The sequence below is a fragment of the Ursus maritimus genome, unplaced genomic scaffold (genome assembly GCF_017311325.1).
Source record: "Ursus maritimus isolate PB19 unplaced genomic scaffold, ASM1731132v1 scaffold_3, whole genome shotgun sequence".
In the NCBI taxonomy this organism is placed as follows: domain Eukaryota; kingdom Metazoa; phylum Chordata; class Mammalia; order Carnivora; family Ursidae; genus Ursus; species Ursus maritimus.
Window position 1 is genome coordinate 67,719,376 of NW_024425563.1, and position 23,040 is coordinate 67,742,415.

The 23,040-nt window shown below is 36.3% G+C and overlaps 1 protein-coding gene across 2 annotated transcripts in view; it reads left to right on the forward strand.

The window, feature by feature from the left end:
* Nucleotides 1-23,040, forward strand: part of SGCE (sarcoglycan epsilon) — a 65,908-nt gene that overhangs the window by 36,368 nt on the left and 6,500 nt on the right. The window contains exons 5-9 of one of the 2 annotated variants that reach the window (XM_008686255.2): nt 2,374-2,572; nt 11,880-12,042; nt 14,417-14,628; nt 15,565-15,591; nt 16,325-16,513. In XM_008686255.2, coding sequence (XP_008684477.1) covers nt 2,374-2,572; nt 11,880-12,042; nt 14,417-14,628; nt 15,565-15,591; nt 16,325-16,513 — 790 coding nt within the window. The remainder of the gene's footprint in view (nt 1-2,373; nt 2,573-11,879; nt 12,043-14,416; nt 14,629-15,564; nt 15,592-16,324; nt 16,514-23,040) is intronic. The other variant, XM_008686256.2, reaches the window with a different exon arrangement.

A 23,040-nucleotide genomic window follows, 5' to 3' on the forward strand; every position in this document is an offset into this window, starting at 1 on the left:
AAGATGTTTTGCGTGCTTTTTTAGAAAAGTGGATGTAGAAACACTGAGTGAAATGAATGGATGATAGGCTTCTAGCACACTCAAAACTATATTTGGTATTATTTATAAATATTATTTATTGCCAAGAAACTGTTCTTCATGACATATTTATGTATGGCTGTTTTTCAGTATGGAGAAAAATGTGGCATGATTAAGCTACTGTTTATCTATATAAAACAGGAAATGTATCTGTATAAAACAGGAAACTTATCTACATAAAATAGAATAAATATATCATATTTTAGAAGACTGCAGATGGGCCATACATCAAACAAACCTAACAAAATCACGAGCAGAATAAATGGCAGTGTGGAAGATGAATGAAGAACCTTCCGTGATTACAGCCACGAAAAACTCAATCTTTAGGAAGAGACACAACACTCTAGAAAACTCTCTTGAAAATTCTAAAGCCTGAACATCTTTCCCGACTTCACCTCTGGCATCAGGTGTCCTTTAGTATTAAAGAGGCTTCATAAGAAATGAGGTCATCAAGATTTCAGTTATTTATTGTGTAATTTTTAGTTTTTACGTAATTATTGAAAAGAGTATACTACTTTACAGATATATGAGTTTTAATGAAACACATCAGAGGATAAATGTAGTATAATTACTACTGAGGGCTTTAAATGTGTGTATAGTCCAGAAACAATTTCTTTTCCTTTTGAGGGAGGAATTCAGGTAAACAACACGTTCATATTATTTATAATAACTGCTAAAGTTTACTATTTTATAAGTTCTTATTCTAGGCTGGGAGCTCCACAGAGCACTTTATATACAATCTCTTTTAGCTTAGATAAAAATCATCTGAGGCAAGTTCAAATGACGGTAAAATCCTGGGCCCCTCTACAGATCACTTTCCCTCTCTGAAAATACAGGGCAAGTACTGACTTACCCTCCGGTCGTGAGTATTAAATGGGATAATTCACCTCAAATCCCTTTAGCTTGGCCCACCTCATGGTAAGTATTCCAAAAAAGGTAGCCTTTATTATTATGCAAATACTATTAAAAAAATAAAAGCTATTCTTTATCTTAAGAGAACAATCAGAATATAGAAAATGATATTTTTTAATTGAAGAGTAACATTTGAGAAACTGAAATATAATTGACCTTTGAATAATGCAGGGGTTGGGGTGCTGACCCTTGAGCAGTTGAAAAATCTGTGTACAACTTTTGGCTCCCAAAAAACTTAACTACTAATAGCTTACTGTTGACCAGAAGTCTTACCGATGATAACATAAATAAGTCGATTAACACATATTTTGTATGTTACATGTGTTATATACTATATTCTTACAATAAAGTGAGCTAGAGAAAAGAAAATATTGAGAAAATCCTCAGAGAAGATACATTTACAGTACTGCACTATATAAAAAAAATCCACATCTTAGCAAACCCACATAGTTCAAACTCTATTGCTCAAGGGTGAGCTGTAAATTCTGTTTATTTTTATCCTACTTAGTTATACTGAGAGTCCGAGCTGGGTATTGGTTACTTTAAGATAAATATTCATTTAAAAATCTTTAGAGGGAACGTTTGATGAGATGCTGAAGAGGAAAAAAGTTAAACCTCTAACAACGTGAGACATGGAATTTTGTGGAAAATTTAAAATATAATTTTCTAGAATATTTAATTATGAAGTGATCCAATGAGTGAAATTACTATGATTTCAGATTTCTTTTGGAAAATATAACCGATATTTATTTTAGTAAATAATGTTTTCACATGCTCTAAAAAGATCAGTAACACTGCAAATTAAAAATATTTCAAATTATCCATAAACAACTCACAAGCAATGACAGATATTTTGTAATGTCTTCTCAATTTGGAAAGGATGTTGTTCTGTGCCTCAACTTCCTTCTCTGTTCAAAAGGGCATACCACTACCTAGGGTTGTAATGATTAAATAAGACAATGTACCTGAAAAAAGACCCGTCAGTTTTAAAACACTACAAATGCAAAATATTATTCCTACCCATGGAGGGTTCTGGAAATGCTCCTTCTACCTGGGAACCTTGGTGGAGGAGGAGACTGGCAGGTCACCCGAAAAATGGAGGCGGACTTGGTAGTTTTTTCTTTTTTGGCCAAATCCTATCATTATAAATTGCCCTGCTATCCCTTGGATTTGATTACACTGTAGGTAAAATTCTGTGTCAAATGTATGTTATGTCTTTAGATATGTCCTCCGTTATACAGAAAGCCTTTAAAGTCAATATTAGTAGTGTTCCCCAAAGCCAGGATTATGACAGAAATCAACAAATCTCGAACGGATCTTTTGTTTCTCTTTCAAAAGACGACTTCATTAAAGATATGCATTACCTTTTTTCACCAAAATTAGACTTCCCGTTACCATACCAAGCAGAATTCTTCATTAAAAATATGAATGTAGAAGAAATGTTGGCCAGCGAGGTTCTTGGAGACTTTCTTGGGGCGGTGAAAAATGTGTGGCAGCCAGAGCGTCTGAACGCCATAAACATCACGTCGGCCCTAGACAGGGGCGGCAGGGTTCCGCTTCCCATTAATGACATGAAGGAGGGGTAAGCAGACATTTATCTCATTGCCTTAAATATGCATTTTTAACTATGGTGATCTTATCAAATTTATTATAGATGGAAGATGGCCTGTTGCATTCTTTTTTAATAAGAAGTAGGTGTTGTAAAGATACGGCAACACTAGCGATTTTCTATATTGACAAAGAGGTTACATTAATGGTTCTTAGTATCTGATGTTCCAGGTCCTGTGAATTCTAATTGTAGATCAGGATCAGCATCATAAATAATAGCACTGAGTCTTTTGTACCTTCCCTAGAGAAGCTGATTATTTAGGGCCCTGCATTTCAAAGGAAATTGATGCCCCACTTATCAGCTGCAGGATACTCAGACTGCTGTAACTTTATTCTAGGAAACTATTTCTTCGCCTTTAACATTCTTTCCACCATGTGTCGGTGACGGATGGCTGGAGCGGATTTGAAACCTATTTCTAAAGCCTGGCCTTGTCACTCATAAGCTGGGCGACATTAGGCAAATGCTGCACTGCTCTGTGCCTCAATTTCCCCATTTGCTTCAAGGGGTACTTTTTCTTCCCTCGGAGTTGGTATAGTGTCTAAATGAGACAGTACATTTGAGAGGGATTTGTCTGTTCTCATGCCTTGCAAAGCATGACTTAGACCTTTGTAGAGTTTAAGAGTTGAAGAGTTTAAGTTTTTATGCCTGGGTACCTTGAGAGGATTGAATGTCAATGTCGAATCGAACTTTGATCTTTAATTTTTAACCTGTATATTGAAGCAGATCTGCTTTTTTTTTTTTAACCCATCCTATAAATGTATGAGATATGGAATAAATCACGGTTTATATAGCATATCCCTTTCTAGTTCCTCCTTTATCCATGTACATGGTAGTATTTTTATAAAGATGATATCTAGAATTAACTAGAGTACCTGGATTAATAAGAATTAAATTTAAAGGCAGCGTTACAGGAGAACTCTGTTGGAAATGAGGGAAAGGATCACAAATAGATGAAGTATGAGAGAGTAGGCAGAAGAGGGATAAGGGATAAGCAGTGAGCTGTGAAGTCCAACTTACAAATTTCAGAATTAAATTGTAGCTTGTATGTTACAGTAATGGATTTTGAAGCCAGTCAAGCAAACATAGAAGTGCTTTGGGAAAAAGAGTTGCTTTATCTCTTGTCTATCTGTTGGTTGGTTTTCTATATGAAACCATAATTTTAGAGCTTACATTTTTTTTACTTCAGTGTTCCAACATGATTCTCTTTCCCACTGAGTAATTAAAGTAGAACCATGGAAAATGAACAGGGAATCTCCCCTGAAAACATTCTCCAAATATGAGGTCTTTTCAACAGTTTCTTAAAGTAATAGCTTCCACAGTGATTGTTAAAACAGTGACCAAAAGATGGTGGAGGAAGCAGCCTGAAAACCAGGCATTGCTAGAGTTTCGCCTCATTGTGCTTTCTTCTGGGCTCACTGTTCCCTATGCAGTCGTGCAGGCCGCACCCACAGAGGCCCTTTTAGAAACAACTAAGCTGAACTACACAACTCTCGAAACCAGACTCTGACCTAAACCAGTGCTTCCCAACCATGTCTTGCCTAAGAATTGCCAGTAGCGCTTTAATAAAAGTAGAGATGGGGCGCCTGGGTGGCTCAGTCAGTTAAGTGTCTGACTCTTCATCTCAGCTCAGGTCTTGATCTCAGGGTCATGAGTTCAAGCCCGAGTTGGGCTCCACACCCAGCAGTTAAAAAATATAGATAAATAGATAGATGATCGATAGATAGATAGATTGGTTCCTGGTTTCTGTTTCCCCCTAGAGATTCTGAATCTTTGAGTCTAGGGCTGGGCCTGAGCATGTGACTCTAAATTAAGAACAGAATTTTTGTCCTACAAGTACTGTTAGAGAATTCAGTCATTAGCTGATCCCCCAGCACCTGCTAGAGGGCGGCATGTGCTGTGAGATATTTGAGAGAGTCAGTCCCATGGCATTTATTTGGACCCTGTCGTCTCAGATCCCTTCCCAACTTGAAATGCTTTCCATGAGTTTTAATTTAATGTTAAGCCGTAACCTTTACAAAGTATTCATATGATAAGTCTTTTAAAATAGCATTTCTATAAATTGTAACGGTGCCAACCCTACTCTCCAGTGTCCCTATATGAGCACCAATGAAACAAGATCGTATTTGAGTATAATTCCACAAGAAAAAAAGTTGTCCCTGGGAATGATTTTGCATATTTCCTTCAGTTGTTATCTAATGCCATGGTAACACAAATAATTTCTTACCCTATTACCTTAAACTTAGAAACAAAATCCTGTGCTTGGCTAACTCATCTCTTGTGCCATCCTTTTTTTGTTGTTGTTGATATATATCGTAATACTTACTTTACTTAATAAACTTTTTGCCTCCAAACTTTCTTTGGAAAATAACGTGGGCTATAAATCCCTTTTTAAAACGAAATATTGAAGAAAATCAAAAGCTAGGGTTAGACATGCAAGGAATCCCACCCCTTTCTTTCCTAAGATGTTATTGAAAAATGTTGTCATATACTTCCACAGTATTAAATGAGCACCTGACAAAAGTGTTCTGCTTAATACTCAGTAGCAAAAGTCTCAGTCCCTGATAAAAAACAAACCAATAAAACCTCCATGAAATTATTTCCTATTACTCATGGTGGCCACAATCTACTAAATGAAAATTTTTCCATACTTGATCTGTGTAGCCCAATACACACCGGATGAATAAGAGAAGCTGTCTGTAGTAGACCATCAGAGTAGGTCCCCTGCCCTTCGACAGCCCACAGCACCACTGAGTGTCCATCATCGAGAGCCTGCTCTGTAGGCTCCCAGCCCCTCATCCCTCCTCATGTGCCTGTGTTCACCTCTTTAGACTCACTGACAGCTTTCAGACTTGTCCTCAATCTAACAGAAAACAATTATAAAGATTGATTTCAAAGTCCATAAGCTCCTGCAAAGGAAGGCTGAGCCTCCTGGAAAGATTCTCTTTCCCTTGCCAGACCCATAAGCCCGGGCAACTGCGCTCCCTCCAGGCGTGGTCTCTGTGCCGCTTTTGCTCCTGATGCTGTGCCAGAGGCTAAGGACTCAGGGATGCATTTAGCCTGGGATGAAGCTGGTGGAAAGAGGAGCGGGTTCATATTTCATGCTAGGCACAGCATAGCTGCCAGCCGGGGTGAGTGATGTGGTGTAAATGGCGGCTATGAAGGGAATGATGGGGTGTGAGGATTAAAGAATATACTCACTTTTCATAAGAGATTGTCAAACCTACCGCTATTTCCTCTGGTTACCAAAGCATGTGGATCTAGCCTCAATCAGCAAAGAGAATCCTAGTTTATTTGTTAGACAATCTCACAGAGTGCTCCCTCTAATTAATTGTTTGCTTTCTGCCCTATAAAGGCCTCAGTGAGAAATTACACTTGAGGAAGAGAATGTAAGTCAGTAGCTGCCAAAAACTGCTCTGATGCAAGGTCATGATCCTGCGCCGGTCCGTAGTGCTCTGCTGAATTTGTCCCCATGTTTGGTGATTTATAAGGTGGTCCTTTATTCTTAAGTAATGTGCCTCCTGTACTTTTGGTGCAAATATTCTTTTATGGAATGGTGGTGATATACGATAAGAACTTCTAAAAAGAGCCTTTAATAATGTAAAAATTGGAAGCCCATATAAATCCATTTTTTAAAGTATAAAAATAAACCAATACATGAAATCAGTGTGACTAGATGTCTAAAATCTATTCTGTGTTCTACACATAGATTCGCTTATTAAGTGTTTTTATTGGGGAGTAGTATCTTAATCTTTGTGGTATAGTAATTAAAAAAAAAAATCTATGCTTACAATCTCCTAGGGACCAGCAAGTAATCCGATCATATAAAACGTATTGAATGTACAACTGTTGAGGTATTCACAGAGTGTTCCTCCGTCACTTCAGGTCCGTGCCTGGAAAGGGCTCATAGAGGAGGGGGAGATCTGACTTTCAACTATGTTTACAAATTAACCTGCTCAAAAAATAACAAAGAGGGATTCGAGATAGAGGGGTCAGCTTGGGCAAAAGCCCTGAGGTAGGAGAAAGCCTGATGGATTTGGAAACCTATTTCATGTGGATTCAGGGGCCGGGGACCCAGAAGTGATAGTTGTCAAGGAGGCAAAAACCAGACCAGCTAAGGTCCTCCTATACCAGGAAAAATTGTTTGGATTTTATCCTGAAGCATTAGGGACATTTGCAGAAAATAGCACATGGTCGCAAGAGTAGACTGAACTCAAATGCCTCCTTTCTGCAAGCAGGACGCTCTTTTCCCATCACATACACACAAAACTAGAAGGGTCTGACCCTTGTATGCCAGTTCCCTCTTCGGATAATGTATTCCTTCTCCAATGAAGAGGAGCAAACAAGTAGTAGAACTAGAGTCTGGAAGGGTCCTTTCTTTTCTTTTTTATTCTGCACTGGGTCTTTTATTTTGTTTAACTGATCTTTATTTTTCATCTTACTTTTTGGCCAATTGATTGCAGATACACACCGAAAAAAGAAGTGGTGTGGGGGACATTTTCTTTGAAGAGCTCAAGAGTTCCCAGGCAACATGTAACATGTGGACACATTCTTCTCTAAAGTGTCTTTTATCTCCTATCTACGCAAAATAAAGAATCAAACACATTCATTACTTGGACAATTAGGTCAAATATGCAATCACTGGAACCATTTATGTGGCAGAAATCTGGCTAAAAAAGGCAGAGTTTTGACTTAATTTTTTTTACCTGTTACTTGGTTTTCAACATTGTGTGTGTAAAGGCCACAGTGAATATGTTCTATCTGAAGGGAAGTTGAGTTGTTCGAATCGGAAGAAAGAGTCCTTCAGAAGGAACAAACTCTTCCTGTGTAGATCGATCCTTAAGGGTTGGAGGCACCATGTTTTGTTCACATTGCTCGAGAGCCTGGTACTTAGCAGCAAGTTCCCATCTCATCTGTTTACACCTTTGAAAGTTTGAAAACATGTGGCTAAGGTCAGAAAGATAACGATCATTTTTGTTTCACTTTTTAAAAATTTTAAGTTTCTTCATGTCAAAAAGCTGGCTAAAAGGAAAACAGATTATGAAAAATGTAATTTAGCCTGTATTGCATAGAGTTATTATTCATGGCCTCATGCAAAATTATTTTTTTAAAAAGCCAACATGTTGAAACTTACTGGCTCTACAAAAGAAACAATAAATACACATTTTTTTGACCTGCAAAGCAAATCTAATATCTCCTTCTCTCAAGCATGACATTTGTAGTTTGTTTGTGTTTTATATATTAACTTATTGATTTTTGTAGTATTCTTGAGATATAATTGACATATGGCATTGTGCAAGTTTAAGGTGTAGAACATGATGATTTGACGTATGTATATATTATAAAACGATTACCGTAATAAGTTTGGTTAACATCTATCACCTCACGTAGTTACAATTTTTTTCTTATGGTGAGAACTCGTAAGATCTACTCTCTTAACAACTTTCAAATATACGATGGCTTGTGTTTTAAAACTGGTATAATGCTTTCTATTCATTTATTTATTCTGCAAATAGGCTGCCTGAGGACAGTGAGAAAGACTGGGCTCAAGGAGAACCGTCAAGGGGCTGTTGCTTCATGCCCCGTGGAAAGCGATGGTGATCAGAACTAGGGTGTAAGGGAGATGGAACAAAGCGGACAGGTGCATGTGAGAGCTCTTTTGGGGTAAATGTCAGAGACTGATGATGGATTGAATATGCGGAAAGAAGGACAGGAGTCAAAGATGATGGTGCTTGAGCATCTGGCCATGCCAATCATCTGGAGAGAAGATGGAAAAGGAGGAACAGGTGAAGGTGGGGTGGGGTGATGATGAGCTCAGTTCGGAACATATTAAGTTTGTGAAGCCTATGGACCATCCAAGTAGAGATGAAAGTAATTTGGCAGTATGTGTCAACTGTCATAAAAATGTTTCTACTTCTAGGCATCTCTTTTAAGATTGTAACATTAAAGAATACGCACAGAGATAGTCTTTGCAATATTATTTATAACATCAAAAAAATTGGAAGCAACTTACATGTCCAACTCTGAAGTAATTGTTGAATAAATCATGTGCACTTAAAAAATTATATTGCCATAAATCTATAATTACAAAGACTGTACAATATGGAAAATGCTTATGACGCATTAAGGGAAAAAGCAGGGTACAAAATTGTATTTTAGAGATGATTGCAATTAGGTTAAAATATATGCATTTGAAAAACATTTTGCAAGGTGCATTGGAAAATGAAAATAGTTATCTTGGTAATATAAATTAATTCTGTTTTTATACCCCAGGTTTTATGGAATGTTTTTATATTGCTTTTATCATTTGAGGAAAAAAAGAAAACATTTCATAGCACCAAAAACTCTTATGCCCATTTATGTTATCTTGAAGTGAATTTATTTAAAATCTTACTAATTATAAATGCAAATCAATGTCATGTTAAAGCAAGTTAACAGGTGTAAAAAATACTCATTTCTGTATTTATATATGCCACAATTATTAAGGAGATATATGGTCTTGGTTAGGCAGTTAATAAGGGAATAGAAATTGACTTTATGTGAAGCTTACAAGTGAGAACTTGTTTTAAATGGAATATATTTATATTCACTGATCATCTAAATACTTTACCAATGGTTTCTCATATACACTTTTGTTCTGAATTTTTGATTTTTATTTTCATCTTTAGCTTTAGCCCATTATATACTGTTTATCTCCCAAGGACACCATAGTTTTTGAAAAAAAAATGTTCCTTCAAATGAATCTTTAAGTCCAAATATAAATTTGACATAAAGAACAACCAAATGAGTTTGTGTAATCAAACTCTGGGACACAGTTGTCAACTCAGGGTGTGAGTTCATACTTGCATTGACATAGCTTTGAATTTTGTGATGCACTTTCACTTAATTTCATTTTAAAAAATAACAGCTTTATTGAGATATAATACATATACTACACAATTCACCTATTTAAAGCATACAACTCAATGGATTTTAGCTTAATCCCAAAGTTGTGCGGTCATTATCACCATCAATTTTAGAACATTTTCATCATCCCTGCACCTTCGTCCCATACCCATTGGCACTCACTTACCACCAGCAGCACCCTCCCAGCCCTAGGCAACCACTGTTTACTTGCTCTCCTTATCAATTTGCCTACTGTGGACATTTCATATGGATGGAATCATGCAATATGTGGTCTTTTGTGACTGGCTTCTTTCACTTACCCACACTATTGTTTTCAGGGTTCATCCATATTGTAGCACATATCAGTACTTCGTTTCTTTTTATGGTTGAGTTATATTTGATTGTATAGATATTCCACCTTTTATTCATTCATCAGTGAGCATTTGGATTGTGTCCATTTCTGACTACTATGGATAATGTTGCTGTGAACATTCATGTACAAGTGTCTGTATAGACATCTATTTTCATTTCTCTTACGATATATACTTAGGAGTGAAATTGCTGGTTCATATGGTAGCTCTGTATACAACTTTTTGAGGAACTTCCAGATTGCTTCCCCAAGCAGTTGCACCATTTTACCTTGCCATCAGCAGAGTAGGAGAGTTCCAGTTTCTCCACATCCTCCCCAGCACTTCTTATTGTCTGTGTTTTCACTACAGCCATCCTAATGGATGTGAAACAGTGGTTTTGACTGTGGTTTTGATTCCTCTTTTGCTGAGGGCTAAGGGTGTTGCACATCTTGTCATGCACTTAGTGGACATTTGTATACTTCTTTGGAGAAATGTCTGTTCAGAGCCCTTGCCATTTTTAAATTGGATTATTTGTCTTTTTGTTATTGAGTTGTAAGAGTCCCTTATATATTATAGATACAATTCCCTTATTAGACATAACGATTTGCAAATATTTTCTTTCATTTCATGGGTTCCCTTTTCACTTTCTTGATTGTGACCTTTGGAACTTTTGGTGTCATAGCTGAGAAACCACTGCCTAATACAAGGTCATGAAAATGTATACCTTTTTTTCCTCAGAATTTAATAGTTTTCCTCTTACATTTAAGTCACTGATCTATTTTGAATTAATTTTCTTATATGGTATGGGGTGGGGGCCCACCTTTATTCTTTTGCATGTGGATACCCTGTTGTGCCAGTACCATTTGTTGTAAAGACTGTCCTTTCCTCCATTGAATTATCTTGGCACTTGTGACAAAAATCAATTTCCTAAACGTACGAGTTTATTCCTGGACTTTGAATTTTATTCCATTGATCTCCATGTCGATCCTTACGCTGGATTACTATTGCTGATGGTTTTGATGACTGTTACTTTGTAGTACGTTTCAAAATCGGTAATTGTGAGTCTTCCAACTTTGTTTTTCTTTTTCAAGAATTTTTTGTGCTTATTTTAGGTTCTTTGAGTTTCCTTTTAAATTTTAGGATCAGTTTGTCCGTTTCTGCAAAGAAGACAGCTGGAATTTTGATGGGTTTATTTCATTCTATAAGTAGCTGTAGCATTGTCATTAGGAAAAGAAATATTCGTTTAGAGTAATTTCCTGGTTTTCTCTCTTCTTTCGAAAGACCTATGAGATTCCCTTTTCTCGAGCTGCTTCAAGATTGTTTCAATGCTCTCATCACTAACTTCTCTTTTTTTGTGTGAAACTCTTACTAATTAAGTAGAGCTCTTTCCCCCTCATTACTAAGATACACACCAAGAAAATAAATTTTGCTTGCCTAATTTGTGCATACCAAATAATAGTTTTTCTCTTAGATTAATTTCTTGGATAAAAGAGTGAGAGATCTTATAGTAGGAGACCTAACAGTAGGGGTCTGTGCAGTAGAAAAGCTGACAGACAGAACTCTTGTGTCAAATAGCTAAGTGCCTAAAGCTCCAGAGATGTAATTTCATCATCTTATTAAAATGAAATCAAGTGAGATTTATTACCTACAATTATTTATTGGTTTAGTGATCGTGTTCTTTCTAAATAATTTACTTTAAGAGTAGTTTTTCAAGGTAAGTAATTTACCAAACATAGTAATCATAATATAACAGACACATGCTTACTTTGAATTAAAATAAATAGGATGAAAAATTTTTTTTAGAAATTAACCTAGAATCAAAAGAGTGTGTGGAACACTGAAGCACTCAGTAAATATTGGTTGAATAAAGGAAAGAATGGAAGGCAGCTCCTACATGAATCACTGCCTTTAAAGCCCAGGCCGCTACCTTAGGGATGATTCTAGATAATCCCTCAATTCAAAAGGATAAATCCTGCTTTCAGGGTAGATTGTTTTTCAGTGTTTCCAATTTTCTCAAAGGATAACCTGAGAGTTTCACATTTTTGCAGCGTTTATGTCATGGTTGGTGCCGATGTACCGTTTTCTTCTTGTTTACGAGAAGTTGAAAATCCACAGAATCAATTGAGATGCAGTCAAGAAATGGAGCCTGTGATAACATGTGATAAAAAATTCCGTACTCAGTTTTACATTGACTGGTGCAAAATCTCCTTGGTGAGTTTTTATTTTATTTTGTTTTTGCAAATAAAATAGGAAGTGATGTGGCTGGAGATAACATTTGACTAAAACCTGAATTGCTTTTAGAAACAAATCCTGGGTTTAGTTTGTTAACGCAATTGACTTCCCTTGACTTAAAGAATTTGGCAAGCTCGTTGACACTGCATCCGTTTAGGAGAGAGTATCTCCGCTTTTGTCCTCAGTCTACCCTTGATTAGTTGTTGGGGCTGCATTAGCTTGGCAGGTGGTCCAAATGACCACTCCCCCCACCCCCCACCCCCATATCCAGGTGGCTGCTAAGCTGGGGTAGATTACAGAGCCAGTGTGACATGTGAAGTAAGTCTCAAATATGCTGCCATTACCCACTATGGAAGGAGAGACTGGGGTACAATAGTACATCTGAAAATAAAGCAATATTGTGCTATAAGTCGGTGTCCTAAAAATTCAAATTGTAGGGCAAGTTCAAGGAATAAGAAAAAATTCCAAGTGAGCAAAATTAGAATGTTACCCACAGCCCCATAAATATTAAATATCTCTTTCTAAATTACTTTTTAATTAGGATGCTAAAAAAACTTAAGACAGTGTAGATAAGGTTTCATATACACTTGATATATTGATATATATATGTAATATTTCATAGAAAATTTATATTATTTTTTGATCTTGCTTTCTGGAAGATTGGTAAGTTGTTTTACTTCTTTAGTGACCTTTAGATTTAACTTCTGTCAACTCTTGATGATTGGTGGTGAGTGAATTAGATCTAAGTTTAAAGTTGACATTTGAACAAAGTTATTGACACATAAACACAACTGTCACTTCGTGTCTTAGAGAAGCAACTGCAGGCAACTTTCCCAGATCCAGGACAGGAGAACATAGTATTCACGTCGTAGCACTTAGCACCTGTGACCCTTGGCCCCAGACTCCTCTTTTTATGTGACTGTGTCTTAGGAAAATAATTTTCTTTCTTTGTCTTCTTAAATCAAGTAAAATTATTGAGCTGTTACATGCATTATAGAGAAATGTTGAATTTGCAAAGCTTGCTATTTCCGTCATGGTGCTAATCATACAAGGATGCCAAAGACTGAGTGACCACAGTCATAAGTCGAGTAGGTACCTGTAACCGGAGTCAGCAGACAGTGGGCCCTGACAACGCCATTTTACTTGTGTTTGTGCTGTCAATTGTTTATGTTTAGGAATACTACCTAATTTCTGACGTTTTAAAAGATGACTTATGCTTTGAAACTCTTAGTTTCTATGGTAAGACTTTATAAATGGAAAGATTGGGATTTTCATTTTTTTATTTTATGTGTATTTATTTATGTGTCACATCTTACCACAGAAGATATCAGGAGGCTTAAATGAAATAGTCAAGCAATAAACATAATAAATAAAATAGAAAAGAAATGGAAGACCAGGACGTGAACTTTATTTAAAAAAATAAGCCCAAGGTCAAGTTTAACAACAAGCTTCTTACGTCCAGGATTAAAAGAAGAAATTCATCAGTTACTTAGCTCTCCTTCTTAAAGGAGGCAGAGCATCAGTTCCTTGGAAGAAAGTAAAGGTTTCACTAGCACTGTATTATTCTTGACAAAATTCTTCAAGTGGTTTTTTTTTTTTTTTTTAGAGGATACGAGAAATGCCACGAATCATTTTCCCCACATATTCTGAGGGGAGGGTGTTCGGAGGACAAATTTCACATGGCTATTTTTACAGTGTCCTTCAATAAAAACCACAACAAAATTAAATGCAATTCAGTGAAAACAGTTCAATGAATGTGGAGTAAATTAATACAGCGCCAATGTGCATTTCTTGACCCTGGGATCGAATTTGGTAGAACTATAGTGTTGGATGAGTTACATGTTCTTTAGGCTGCCTTTCCTCCAAATCACTTCTGTCAGCTGGACAGCAGAAAGAAAGATCAAGGTTGTAACCATTTAGAAATTAACCTTAGAAACCAAACCCGCATACCTGGTTGTCTACCAGTTCGTGGTTGGTTAGCATCTGCACTAGAAGTTCGTCCCTAGGAAACAAGAAATGTACATGTAGAATGAAGGACTTCTGCTTCAAAGGAAGAAAACTGGAAAGAACAACCACATACATACATACATTTATTGTGTATGGTTCATGTACATATGTCTGTATGTTGTGGAAAGGGCATAGGAAGTCGGCCAACATAAGCCCCTGAATCTGTTACTTTTGTTCAGTACTTCTTCCTAGCTCCCGTAAACAATGGCAAGTTCAAGACGATAACGTAATTGGAAAAGACGGCTTTTTAGAAATGTGTCAAAGAAAGTTTTGATATGTCTGGTCTTCGACTCTCCTAATGTTTGCAGCTATTAATTTGATGTGTAATTGTCTTCTTTTATATCAGGTCGATAAAACAAAGCAAGTGTCCACCTATCAGGAAGTGATTCGAGGAGAGGGGATCTTACCTGATGGTGGAGAGTACAAACCCCCTTCTGATTCTTTGAAAAGCAGAGACTATTACACGGATTTCCTAATTACACTGGCTGTGCCCTCGGCGGTAGCACTGGTCCTTTTTCTAATACTTGCTTATATCATGTGCTGCCGACGGGAAGGAGTGTGAGTACTTTAAAACACTAATAAAAAATTATTGAGCCTACTAGGTTAACAACATATAAGATTCCATTAAAAGCCAAGTTTCATTTGGTTCATAAAACACTTTATAAATTAATTGAAATTGTGTTCAAGTCAAACTACAGTACTTTATTCCTTTAAAATGAATTAAAATAGTTTTGAGTCTAGTAAATCAAATTAGGGGCTATAATTACTTTATTCAACAACTATTAAGGCTAGATGTAAACTCATGCTGGCAAAACAGTCCCAAGAATAACTGAGGCTAGCTCTTTTGGTTATATAAGCCATTTTGTGCAGAGACTGTGGAATCTATTGACATGGTAATTACACTTTAAGTAAATAAATTGTCTTAGTTTGATCAGAAGTGATGGTCAGAATTCTCCTTGAAATTGTTCTGTCAAACGGGTGACATAATTTAAATGTTTAAAAGATACGTATGTATACATATAAACCTAGGAGTAAATTAATGAAAATAAGAGTATAATTTGAGTAATGGGTGTTCACTTCATGAATAGCTAGCACTTTCAGGACATCTGTGTCAATTAAAATAATCTCCCAAGATTATCTGGAAGTCAGGGCAACAAAGCAAAGGATAAAAAATTAGTAAAGCAGCAAGTAACAAATTCTTCCATTTTTTACATGTAGCCTGATTTCATTATGTCATAGAATTTATTTCCAAGAGCCTGATTCTTAATCTCCATTTTTTTTTTTCATTTTTCTGTGCGTTTCTCATCAGTATTCCATCTCTGTATGTGTGCTCATCCACATACTGTCATAAACCTGGTGGCAAATGCTGCCTGGTTGCATTTAATAGTAACAATGTCAGCATTTCCACATCATGCAAGATCCCATGAGCATATAGTCTTAATGTTCCAAATATCAATGCTATTATTTAATTCATAAATTTTGTTTTGTTTCTAGGGAAAAGAGAAACATGCAAACACCAGAGTAAGTGTCTTCTTTCCTGTTATTTTCTTTATCATGTTTTTTCACTTCTCAGTTGCTCATCACGCTCCATACATTTGTGTCACGCTTTGATTTCATCATTCGTCATCTTTCATAGTTTACTTCATGAATGTGAAAGCTGCTTTCTAAATAGAGATATTGAGGAGGGGTAGAGACTAAAAATAAAAAGGGTTTGAAAACTAAGATTACGTAGATAAAAATTAAACCTAAAATTTCAGATTCAGAATATTAACTTGCCATTTATATGATGTGATTTCCCAATCTGCATTTCTATAAACCAGAGAACAGATGAAAAGACCTTTCATACACGTTTTCCTGAATCTACAGTAATAACCTACCATAAAATGAAACTTCTGTGAGTATTTATAAATGCCCCATCAGAAGCAACAATATAAAAGCTATGGTAGTTTCATCTTAATTGTAGAAATTAAATAGCATACCAGTTTGTTACTTAGGGCTATAACATTAACACAATGCTTTATAGCTTAGTCTCATGCAAGACACGTTTATTTAAAAATTAGTTTACAGTGTTCAGTTTTGCCATGTTGAAAGCATGTGAACTGCATCTCTTTCAGAGATAACTTGTAGAACGCCCAAAATGCAATGATGTCTTCTTTTAAGAATTAAAAAAATTCGTAACTGTTTCAAATCTGATGACCCATCGGGCTAATATTTGATTTTAAATATGTGTGTGTTTTCTTTCTTTTCGATCTAGCATCCAGCTGGTCCATCATAGTGCTATTCAGAAATCTACCAAAGAACTTCGTGACATGTCCAAGAATAGAGAGATAGCATGGCCCCTGTCAACACTTCCTGTGTTTCACCCCGTAACTGGGGAGATCATACCTCCTCTGCACACGGACAGTTATGAGAGCACGAATATGCCCCTGATGCAAACGCAGCAGTAAGTATCCATGTGCTCCTGTCATGATTAATATGCATGAATGTATCCACTTAATTTCCATAAAGACCAGACCTTTTCATTGTTGCTTTTGTTTGTTTGTTTGTTTGTTTATAACTCTAAGAGAAAATACCAAAAGGACATGGCTAGTGTAGATCCCAACCCCATGGTACTGACCCAAATATAAAGGATTACTTTCAGGAAATGCATTTTTTTTCCTACACTAATTGAAACAAGATGACATTCACCTTAATATTTAAGAAATTGACACTGCTAACAAACTAATGTGTGCTCAGAGATGAGTTAATTGTGAAAAGAGATGCATATCCTAAAGCATAACAAATTGATTATTTTTTAGAACCATTATTAGAATTATTGGGTTCTGTTAACCTATCTTTTTGATGTTACTGCCACACCTCTATTTAATCTAATTTTCTTGTGCCTCAGAATAAAAGGTTTTTATATTATTTCTTGTGATCTGCTTGTATATCAAAGTGAGTAGTTCCAATTTTGCCTATAAGTACAATTTATTAGTGCCAACCTTTGTAGTGCTGGAAGGACTATGATCAGAAAACCTGGAGGAAGCCTTTGTAAGGGGTACCTATGGGGGGCAAGGGGTTAAGGAAATTGCCCGGTTGCTCTTTGAGAACCCACATTATATGCCTAGAAGATCAATTTTAATATAAGGGAATTGTAGGTAAAATTGCCATTTATTTTTAAGAACATGGCTCTTCCCCCCCCCCATTTTAACCATATATTAAAATGGGTTAAATTCAGTTTCCTAAGGAAGTCACAGGTTGGCCTTTGAGATCCTCCTCTTTTTCACTTTACTTTTGTGAATATGATGATTATCGAAAAAATCTACCTCCCCCCACCACATAAACCTTAGGGTATGATATACAGGTAACCTCTTACTGATTAAAGATTTATCTGGGAACCATACTGGATGCAAACATTTTCTCATTGCAAATGCTGATTTTGTAACCATGCAAAAGGTATGTGGTGATTTGGAGATTAAACAGTAATTACTATGAGTAGTATAGATAGTCAGACTTGATAAATTTGTCCAAGTACTTCAGAAATCTGAGAGTATTGTATTTTCCTAAACTTCTCTAACATTATTTACTTACTGTTGAATAGGCTAAGGTTTGTGTTTATGTGTGCACATATGTGTAAGTAATTGATTGAAGGCTGATTGACAGTGGAGAAAATGACATACATTTAACATTTTGAGTTTTAGAAACATTAATATTCGATCAGGGATGTGAATATTAAAGTCTCACAAAATTTAGTTGTACTGAATGGAAGGGATAGATTTCTGTGTTCTCTGATGGTTAGTGGGTCATCCTAAAGCCCACTTTATCAGGATTAGATACTGATGAAAAAAATTAGTATAATTTCAAGAATATTACAATAGCCCACAATTTAGCAATCTCTCCTGCTTTTTTAATATGAAAATATGAACAGCCTTATCATTAAATTCCAAATGGAAAGAATTTTAAAATTCTTTTAGACTACCATTTCATATTTTCTTTACCCAAGAGTACTAGTGAAGTGTAGGTATATATTCTTCAAATGTTGATATATATTCTCAAAAATGAAATGGTCAAATATACTTGAGAAACAGTTTTTTGGTTTGTTTGTTTGTTTGTTTGTTTTAAAACTACAAGGGTTCTCAGAGGCCTTGAGTGTTGATATGCTTCATGAATCCAAGGAAAAAGGCCAGAAGAGGTAACTCTTCAAAGAACATAGTCTGGGAAATGCTGCTATTGACAAAATAACAAGGCTATCAAGTTTTGGAATATAGAAATATTCATTATAATGAGTAAGGGACTTAAATATGTTTGTAAATCAGTAAAACTCTGCTGCTAGTGAAATTTAAGGGAAAGAAAAAGGCGGCGTCATTTAGATATGCTTTCTAACCGTAGATGTTGAGAATGAGAGTAGCTCCTTAAAAATTATTTTGATTTTCTGTGGTTAGGATTTTGCAATGTTTCTGCTCATATACAAACACAAGAAATTTTCTATCTAGTTTACAACCAAATACATCTTCCTGGTCCTTCCACAGCCCCATCAACTGTCATTATGTTGATGAGATCTCTCTATTTGCAAATGCAATAGGTTATTCTATTGAACTCGTGACAATTTGACCATATATGTGTTTCTAAGTCCAGAAAACCTTCACATTATTCAGATTTCTGCTAATGGAAAAACTCCATTAACTAGCACTTCTATATAAATAGGGTAGATAGATAATTGACGATGTGCACAATGATTATTCTGAGGCACTGCGAGATCATCAAGTACGTCTGACTCATCAGAGGGAAATTAAATTACATTCGGTGTAGTTTCAGTGTTGAGTGTATATTATCTTTCTTTTATTCTTGGAAATGGATAATATGTGCACTGTCTCTATGGTAACTCCCTATAAGCCAGAATATGTGATTAACCTCATTTTCCAACCATGCCAGATAATAGGGAAATTCATTGTATCAGGTTCGTCACAGCTGTCCTTTACGCAAATTCGGCTTTCACTCCTTACCTTAAAAGCATGGCCCTGTTTTTAAAGTTTTATTTCAGCACCAAGTACATACATACATACATACATACATACATACATACATACATATTTTGGTCATTCGGATTGAATTGAATTCTCCACATTAAAATGAGATATTATATTTGATGAGGCGTTACAGTACTTGATAACCTAGTGCATGCTTGGAGAATGCTGCCTGGTATTTGTTAATTAACCCTTCTTAAAAGGGCATGCATTTCATCTTCCTATATTCATAATAACCTTACTGATTCATAAATGGTGTGGCATGTTTATTCTTCAGACTCAACCCCGGAAATATTCAGGCATAAGGACATGGCTGAAAGTTTATGTTGGCTTCTAAGCAAGACTCAAGGACATTCAAAGCTTTCCTTCAGAGCTGCATGGAAATTTGCTTGGGTCCTTTAAACAAGTCAGTCTAGGAGGTCTAGAGAACCCTAGAACAGTGCGAGGTAAAGAGAACTCATAACAGTTGTTTGATGAGGGGCTGCTACCATTATTTGTCAGTTACACAGGAATATTTTCTTTTTGGCACAGTGCTTCACAGGACTCTAGACTGGTACCATACCTTAGACAGTAAAAAAATGTTTAATCATTTGTAGGTGATAAAATCGAGGTATGGATAAGAGGCAAAGCTAAATTAGGTAAAAACTGAGATTCGATTATTTGCTTATCTTGCTATTATGTCAAAGATAATGTAGTCATTGAACTCAAGGATCTCTGGGCCAGGTTATAGGCAAGGGATTGGACAGGTAGCGGGAAGGGAACCTGGAGAGGGACCAGGAGATGGAGCACATGCTTGGAAGGGACAATTCATTTTGGACGGTGTTTCTTCTACATTACAGATTACAGAGGCAATAGAAACAGGCTGTTAAAATGATCACATAGTATAGAAATGTAAGGTCAATTTAGTTTGATCTTTGCTAATGCATTTATTAATAACTGTTTAATTTTGGAATGATTTTTGAGGCTCGGAGAAGTTACAAAGATAACAGAGTTTTCAGAGATCCCTCACCCACTTTCTCCCATTGTACATTTGTCACAACTAAGAAACCAACATTGGTGCTTTACTGTTAAGCAGACTTCAGATTATTTTTTTAAATAATTTGAAATTTCACTGTTTTTTTTTTAAGATTTTATTTATTTGAGAGAGAGTGAGAGAAAGAAACAGCATGAGTGGGAGGGACAGAGGGAGAGGGAGAGAGAGCATCTGAAGCAGACTCCAGCTGAGTGAGTGTGGAGCCCGTCGCAGGGTTCAATCCCAGGACCCTGAGATCATGACCTGAGCTGAAACCAAGAGTTGGAGGCTTAACTGACTGTACCACCCAGGTGCCCCATGAGATTTCACTAGTTTTTCCCCTATTGTCCTTCTTCTGTTTTGGGATTTTTGTCGAGGACACAATAATTGGCATGTCTCTTTACTCTCCTCTGGCCTGGGCAGTTTTTTAGACCTTCCTCGTTTCCCCACCACCTTGACAGTCTTGAAGAGCACTAGCCACATATTCTGTCGAATGTTCCCCATCCCCTAATAAGTCAGGCTTTTTGCATCTGTACTTAATCAGTTATCTTTGCAGTTCAGTGAATACATGTTACCATTAACAGTAAGAAGAACTTCTCTCCTTACAGGCTGTCCCCCATTACCATTCATTGCTGGAGATTAATTATAGAATAATTCTTTTTAAAAATTTATTTTTAATTTATTTTTTACTTTTTGAGAGAGAGAGAGAGAGAGCACGAGCAGGGTGGGGAGAAGCAAAGGGAAAGAGAGAATCTAAAGCAGGCTCCACACCCAGCAGGGCTCCATCTCATGACCCTGAGATCGTGACCTGAGTGGAAATCAAGCGTTGGACGCTTAACCAACTGAACCACCCAGGCGCTCCATAAAGTAATTCTTAAAAGTAAATCTGCTTTGCCCAGAGAATCATTGTTGTGATTAGGGGTTATGTTTTTGAGCAAAGATTTAACTTAAAATATTTACAGATTGACTGATGTACCTTGAAAATAAACCTTTGTCATGATTTAAATGAAGAAAACCAAATTCCAAGTCATAAAATTTTAGGTCCTAAAAGGTATGTTGCGAGAGAGTCTAGCCTGGTCGTTTCTAGACCATGTTGCAGATCGCATTCACCTGTGGAGCTCTTACAGTGCAGATCCCAGGGCCCTAGTTCCATGGACTTGGAATCCGGTGGACGTGTGAGTCAGGTGGAGCGGGAAAAAGGGTTGAGCATCCCTGAATAAAATACTTGAAGGAGCTAGGTTTGAGGGTTTGGGAAAGCCAGCTTGGTGTTTCTTTGGGGGGTGGAGGTGGGGAAGGGGTTGTTACTCACACTCCTCCACCTGGAGATTTAAAAGAGGAAGGGTGTCTCCTGATTCCTCCCTAAGAGGTCTATACAAAGGAAGAGTGTGAAAGAGGTGGTCCGGGTGCTTGATCTAGAGTGTGGGGATGTTTGTGGGTTTACACGTATCAGCTTCAAGACTTTTCGCACCTCCTTCAGCTGCCTGAAGAAAATGGTGTAGAGAAGTGAGAGATGAGTACTGATTAGTACTGAATGGGATAGAGAAATTCGGAGTCTCAAAAAACGCAAAACCACTGGGAAACTGTAATTTTGCACTTTTATGGGAGGCATTGGCCGGAGGATTTCAGATATTCCATTTTCTAAAAAAGAATTTATTCTAAAATTTGTAATGTATTGTGTGTTTTTTTAGGGGGTAGATCTACTTCCTTGTTACTCTTTTCTCATACCAACATCAACATCAATTGATTTTTCCTGAATGCGAGGCATCGTCATAGAAGATTTTACATAATGAATAATAGGGAAAAGTGCCCAAAGATTTTCTAGAGAGATTTTAATTGTCTACATGAAAATTTTCCTTATTCATTATACTAAACATGATACCTAATCCAGAGTAATTGGGTCTCCCTCAAAACAGGAGGTAGGTTGTGCTTAATCTTTTATACATTAACGAATATAAAACTAGAATTAAGTCTTCTAATTAAAGATGTAGTAACAAATCATTTTAGCTCTTGTTTAAGGTATTTTTCCATTTGTCTTCCCCTTGGTAATAATGAGAACTAACTTTGGTAAAATTTCATAAATAAAAAATTAGGTTTCGATGAAAGTTAGTATCAGTTGAAGAGAATGTTTTAGGAGACCAAGATAATGGTTTCCTGTTGACAAGAACGGTCAAGCAGCCAAGGATATTTCAGAGCCATTGACTTTTCTTTTTTTTTTTTAATCAGCAATGGATGCAATATCTCTTTGATGGCTTTCGGTTCTATAGGTTTGTACTGCTTCAGTTTAAAGTCTTGGTAGGCTTGCTTTTGGCTTTATATAAGCAGGAGAAAATAACTAAAAGAAATAAATGAATATCTCCTTTCTCATTTATGTTCCATGTATGTTCTACACTGATTTTAGTTAAAATTAGGTTTTGAAATTAAAAATTATAGTGATGTTTCCAGTTTCTCTGTGTCCTTCCTTCCTTAATCCAAATAATGGCCTGGTTCTTTAGTAAAAGTAGGCAAGGGGTCCAAATTGGCATTTTTGTTGGAAAAAAATTATAGAAAATTCAATGGTTAGGCAACAGCAATTTTGCTGAAATAATTGGGAAATTCCAAAAATATACTGCTATTGTTAAATATATTACTTGTTGTTAAATGGCTCCATACTAATTCAAAAGAGAAGTGTTTTGTATTCTACGTAGCCAAACTAACGTCATTTATTTCCAAACCTGGCACAGATTCTGTGGCTTAATGCAAATCACTTAACCTTTCTTTGCTTTTGAGTCTTCCAGCAAGCTGGAATATAATGTATTGATAGTGATCAACCTAACTCACAGAATTACTCTACAGGATACCCAAGAATGTCAAATTACCTTAAAATGGTTGTACAAATAAATAATTGTGTCCTCCCCCCAAATCACTTATTTATTAATTTGTACGTTACTACCTTTGCTTCCTTGAAGAATAAAGTTT